General features: G+C 48.0%; 1 protein-coding gene across 1 annotated transcript; it reads right to left on the reverse strand.

The window, feature by feature from the left end:
• Positions 1-1,358: 1,358 nt before the first annotated feature.
• Prr30 (proline rich 30) lies at positions 1,359-2,618 on the reverse strand. Its single transcript, XM_020154983.2, has one exon. It carries the CDS (start codon positions 2,595-2,597, stop codon positions 1,359-1,361), a length of 1,239 nt encoding a protein of 412 aa, XP_020010572.1. The 5' UTR covers positions 2,598-2,618.
• Positions 2,619-6,566: the final 3,948 nt, after the last annotated feature.

Genomic DNA, 6,566 nt, shown 5'->3' on the forward strand with positions numbered 1-6,566 from the left:
CGCTTCATGGACCCTGCTTAACCTGATAAAAGTTTCTATTGAGAACAAAGGGTTGTTGTCCTCAGTGGGACAGAATTCCGCTAGATGCCTTGGTTGTAGCGCTGATAACCTAAAACAGTTATTGCGTCCCTGAGCTTTTAAATTTGTCTTCAAAGCCTCCTCCCGATATTCTTTTTCCAATTAGCCAACCACGTAGACTGCCCAATTCAGGGGAAGGGCAGCATTGCAGTCCAGATAAAACCCCAGCGGACTCCCCACTGAGTGTGCTTGCTCTTTGTGGCACACCCTTCTGCAGAAGTAAATATTGCCTTGCCTGTTGACTTCTGAGTTGTGTTGTCTCTTGTGACCCTCCATCCCCAGTATCTTAAAGATATTCCTAACACACACACACACACACACAAATCTAATTAGGACCGCTCCCACTTCAAGGAGTGATAAGCCACTCATACAAGCACAGCCTTTGCATTTTTACAAAGTAGAGGAAATGATTTGTCCAAGGTCACAGAGGCAGCATGGACTTCAAAACAAGCCTGGCTTCAAATCTCATGTTCACTGCTTCCTAGTAGGAGAAAACCATTCTTCACTCTAACACAGCCCCTACTATCCTCCCCACTGGCTGGGTGCACCATTCCCTTCTCATGGCTGCGCAATCCCACTTCTGCAGCCGTGACTGCTTCCCTGTGACTGTCTGGTCTCTGGAGGCAACTTCTATGCCTGCCACCCCACCCTCCTGAGGGCACCCCAGGTTTCTGGTCTGTGCGAGAGCCCCATGCTCCCCTGTGGCTGTGCGCTGGAAATGCCCTGCCCTGCAAGGAACATGCACTGCCGCATTCCTCCAGGGTACCGCTGGAGGAATGGGCCTCATGGCTTCTTCTTTGGGGATGTTGGTGTCTGTCCTACATGGCTGAATTAATCATGTGAGGTGTGGCCCAGCCCTCTGCACATCTCAGGACCTAGAGTCTATGGGTCCCTTGCCTCCCAGAGTACAGAACTACTGTCTTTGATCCCTTTCTTTCCTTTCACACACACACACACACCCTCCAGCCTTGGTGGGTACCAACACTCCTGTAGCTACAGCCAGCCTGTGGACTTAGCAGGACGCAAGTGTAAGTTTCTCAGGGTCAGGCTTTATTGGATACACTGAAGGCTGAATTGGGCTTCTGCTGTGTTTGGTCCTCTTCAGCCAGGAGAGAGAAGACTCCACAAGGGGTTTCCAGGGTTCAGAGCAGGAGAAGACACCTGACCTCCAGCCAGCCAGCCCTTCAAGGTGTTTCTGGGGCTCCCTGAGATCTGGAGTGGCCTGGAAGGGAGGGTGGGATTTGGAGGGGGTGCTCCTGGGCGCCTCCGTGGCTCTGGAATTAGGATGGCGACTTTCGGAGAATAGGCTCTGGAGACACCAGCTTCTTTGGGACAGGAGAAGGCGCCCTGGGCCTCAGGGAGGCAGTGGCTTGCTTTGGTGCGTGAGGCCGAGGAGGTCCGGCGGAGTTTAGTGATTGAAAATCTGCAGACCTGAGGCTCCCAGCCTGAGAGGACGTGCCTGGGGTTGGATCTGCCTGGACCTGACTCAGTTGGGCTTGAGCTGCTGGGGCCTGGGCTGCTGGTGCTTGACACCCACGGGCCTGAGCAGCCTCGCCCTGAGGCCCTATCTCCTCCAACCTTCTTTCTGGCAACAGATGCAAGGCCCTGGCCTGGCCCCGAGGCAGGCGGAGGCCGAAGCCAATGCCTATGCATAGTGGGCCGGATTCCTGGCCTTGGGCACGGGGCAGTAGTTGGGGGAAGGCAAGCAGCCGGGGACCAGTCCTGTACCTGGGCATGGGGCAAGAAGGACTGCGGGGTCGGAGGCACACCAGGCATATGGGATACTCCACGACTGGGGCCTGGCCGGTTCTGCCTAGCCACAGGTGCTGTAGAAGGAGTAGCCGCAGGTCGTGTGCAATACGGCGGTACCCCAGATGGGCCACCAGGGCCTGGGCCAGGGCTCCTGGGTCCCTGAACTCTGCAGGGTCCCTCTCGCTTGCTACACATCCCCTCACCACCCCAGGGGACTCGGTGTCTCTGGATTGAGGCCACTGCCATGTCTGCCTGCTAGAGTGGACCCCTGCAGAAGGTAGGCTGGGGCTAGGGGAAGTGAATGTGGAACTATGTAGGTCCTTGGGGTGGGAAGGAGACTGGCAAGGGGAGTCTGGAGAGTGGTTCTGGAGGTGGGAAGGAGAGGAGGAGTGGATAAGAGGAGGAGGGAGATACAGCTGGTGATTGGAGGGAGAGGAGGAATGTGGAGGAGAGAGACCCGTATAGTTCTGGTGAAAGAAAGTGGGGGAACTTGGGAGAGTGGAAGAGTAAGGGTGTGGAACAAAGTCAGAATTTGAGTCAGAAGAGTAGAAATGGGGACCCAGAGAGCAGGGCCGAGGAGTTGGGGAATGGGGGAGATAAGACTGTGTGGAAGAGATAGGTAGATGAGGAGGAGGAAGGGACTGATGAGGAGGGAGAGATGATGTGTGGGGCAGAGGGGAGTCCACAAATTGTGAGAGGCCCTGAGAGGGGCACTTGGGGGGCACTGCTTTCTGTAGCAGCACCTGATTCTTGTTTTGAGGCAACATTGCCCTGAATCCAGAAGAGACGGGGGCGGGGCAACAAGACCACAGATAAGAGACCTAGCAGAGTCAGGAACAGGATTTCTGAGGCCAGCTGTGGCTGAGAATCAAGGCTGCCTTCTCTCTGCAGTATGGCTCCAGTCTGATGTTGCTGCAGTCATCAACTGTGGCCCAAGGGATGCCTAGCCCTGTGGCACCTGGCTCTGGACTGCTCAGACAGGAGCCTGGGTCTAAGCTTGGATTCTCACTTCTTCGCAGCCAGCCACTGGTGAGGGATGTATGGGAGGGGAATCAGCTGTCTCTTAGGAGTTGAGGAACAGTGGTGACTATCTGGGTGGGACTGAGAAGAAGACACAGCCCATAGGACCTGCAGAGAAAGAGACAGACTAAATATTAGGAGGATTATTTTTTCTGGACTCTGCCTTGGATGCCTAGTTAGTTCCATGTTGAGCACATCAAGACCCTAAAACTTTCTCACTTTTGGAGTCAGAAAAGCTGACAAAATGCTCCAGAGAAAGAAGTGGAGGAGGAGGGGAGGTGGAGTTTGAGAGGGGACTTGGGGGACAGGACCTAAGCTGAGAAGGGGAACGCAGGGTGTTCTGGTGCTATGAGGTCTTACCAATGAGTCTTCCTGGGCTGTGTTCACAGGCACTTCAGTTCAAAAGGGGATCTGGGAGAGAGAGGAGCAGAGTCACCAAACAGTGTATATACCTCCCTCTGCCTCCAGCCTCTGTCACCCTAAACTCACTCTGACCAGAATTTTGCTGAAGCGTTGCCCTCAGTCCTTCTAGCCAGGAGGAGGTCGTCTGTGGTACAGGGTTTTGTCCTCCTAATCCTGATACAGAGATTCTGCAAGCATCCTGGTTTCCTGCCACACTGGTTCCCCTGAACTCTCGTCTCCCCTAATGCTGCTGTCCTCTGGCTCAGCCTCACCCTGGCTGAGATGCTTTTTATGCACGCAGCAGTAGCAGCAGCAGGAGTGCCACTGGTAAAAGGCTCAGGGGAGACCAAGACTCTGTCTAAGGGGCGGCGTTGCCGCCCCTAGTGGGAGCTGGGGACCCATTCCCTGAAGGCAGTTCTCCCCAGCATCCAGTGCCTATGTCATAAACGTCAGATGCTGACATCATAGAATCTCCTCTTCAAGACTCCAGACCCTTCTCTCAGGGATCAGGCAAAGGCTGGTCCTTGGCAAAATTGTGAAGCAGGCAAAATTGTTGGGTGTACTCAGTTTCCCCTCGGAGCCCTCACCCCCACCCTTACAGCTCTCACCTTTTCCTCCATCAGTCCTCCCCAGCCACCAAGCCCATCTAGGCTGAGCCCTCCCCTCAACTTCTGCCTTTCCTCTGCTTTCTGAGGAGTGGCTCAGGCTCCATGCATTTTCCCCTTGAGATACACTTCTTATATGTTTTAACAGCTATTTTCTTACTATTTATTAATTCACATACCATACAATCCATCCAATTAACATGTCTAATGTGTTTTAGTGTGTTCACAGGGTTGTACAAACATCTCCACAATCTAAAATATTTTTGCCCCCACCACAGTGAAATCCTTGATCTGTTAACAGTCATTCACCATTCCTCACTCCTCCCAGCCCTTGGAAACCACAAGTCTCTGTGTTTCTATGGATTTGCATATTCTAGGTATTTCTTATGAGTGGCTTTAAGGCTATGTTTTCTTTTGCTTTGCATGTTTAAAAACATCATTCATCCTTACTTCATTCTTTTTTATTGCCAAATGATATTCCTTTTTATGGATAGACCATATTTTGTTTATCCATTCCTTAACTGATAGACATTTTGGTTATTTCTACTTTTTTTGGTAATCATGGATAGTGTTGCTATGAATATTCTTGTACAAGTTTTATGTGGACATGTATTTTTCACTTCTCTTGAGTAGATACGTAGGAGTAGAATTGCTGAGTCAAATGGTGACTCTATAAGATTTTGAGGAACTACCAAACTGTCTTCCAAATTGTCTGTGCCTTTTTCCAATTCTACCAGCAAGGCATGAAGGTTCCGGTTTTTCCTTCTCCTTACCCAACATGAACTATTGCCTGTCCTTTTGACTTTAGCAGTGCTGTGGGTGTGACATGGTGTCATTTTGTGGTTTTCATTTACATCTTCCTAATGACCAATTATATCACCCATCTTTCCTGTGCTTGTGAGTTATTCGTATTCAGATCTTTGACCCATCGTTTAATTAATTTTTATCTTATTGTTGAAAAACTATATATATTCTAGAAAAATATCCCTTATCAGGTATATGATTTACAAATATTTTCTCTGATTCTATGGGTTACTGTTTTTCTTTCTTCCTTTGAATCATGGTGGATGGCATCATGACAGGAATGCATATGGTAGGGAAATTTCCTTATTTTAATTATTTTGCAGTGCTGGGGAATCAAACTCAGGGCCTTGTGTATAAGGCAAGCACTCTACCAGTAAACTACATCACCAGCCCTTGTCTTCTTCTTCTTATTATTATTATTTTTTTTTTGGCAGTACTGGGGTTTGAACTCAGGGCCTATACCTTGAGATACTCCACCAGCCCTTTTTTGTGTTGAGTGTTTTTGAGATAGGGTCTCACAAACTATTTGCATGGACTGGCTTCAAACTATGATCCTCCTGATCTCTGCCTTATGAGTAGCTAGGATTATAGGATTGAGCTACCAGCACCCGGCTTGTTTTACTTTCTTGATGGCCTTTTATGCACACATTTTTAAAAATTTGGGCAGGCAGAATGGCTCAAGCAGTAGAGCACCTGCATAGCAAGCAAGAGGTTCTGAATTCAAACCCTAGTACCCACCCCCCAAAAAAATGATAGGGTCTAATTTATCTGTTTTGTCTTTTCTTGCTTATTTTTGGCAGAGGAAAAATGTTTAAAAATTTAGTTTTATCTAAGAAACCCAAGGTTTAACCTAGGGTCAAAATGATTTGCTCATGTTTTCTTCTAAGACTTACAGTTTCAGGTCTCACATTTAGGTCTTAACTAAGATTTTTTGATTGGCCAAACTTTAGTCAGGCTTCTCAATCTTCTGCTAAGTCCTTTTGTTCAGTTCATCCTAGCAAAGAATGCTAAGTCAGGTTAGCCAGAACTCCCCCTGCCATCTTGGTATTGATCATTCTTTTTTTTCTTTTTAGTACTGGGGTTTGAATTCAGGGCCTCGCGCTTACTAGGCAGGCACTCTACCACTTGAGCCATTCCACCAGCCCATGATCATTCTTAATACTTGTTCAGGTTCTTCAACTTCAACCATCTCCCAGGTGGTGTCTGGTCACGCAGCCCTGTCTTCAGCAGAAATCCCGTTGGGTTGATTTAGTCAGGATGCCCTTACTCCTGATGCTCCCTCTTATAACTTTCCCTCTACTCTCCTCACACTGCTCCTTAGCTAGGAAGCCCCACTTGCTTATTGGGAATAGAGCCCCATCTCCTTTTCCCATCCTAAGAGCCTGTGGCAGCGGTGCCTACAGCTGTGAAAATGGTCCTGATTGATGACTTCCTTATCATGCTTTATCAAGTATCATTGAATAATTTTTAACAGTCTATGATCCATTTTGAGTTAATTTCTATATATGGTGAGAATTAATTTCTATTTATTTATTTATAGCCTACAGCATGCAGTATTCCCAGGCAGTCTCCCATCCAAGTGCTCACCAGGCCTGACTCTGCTTAGTTTCTGAGATCACACGAGATCTCAGAGTTCAGGGTGGTATGGCTATGGACATAGTTCATTTCTGTATATGAAGAGAGGCAAAAGTTCAAATTCATTCTTTTGCATGTGAGTAATCAGTTGTTCTAAAACCATTTGTTGAAAAGAATATTCTTCCCCCATTGAATTATCTTGACACACTTATCAAACATCAGTTGATAATTTTATTAGTGTCCTGTTGCTTCTGTACCAAGTTATCTCATGCACAATGACTTAAAACAAACAAATTTATTATTTTACAGTTGTGAATAACAAGTCTAACA

Source organism: Castor canadensis, chromosome 12 (genome assembly GCF_047511655.1).
Source record: "Castor canadensis chromosome 12, mCasCan1.hap1v2, whole genome shotgun sequence".
Taxonomy (NCBI): Eukaryota; Metazoa; Chordata; class Mammalia; order Rodentia; family Castoridae; genus Castor; species Castor canadensis.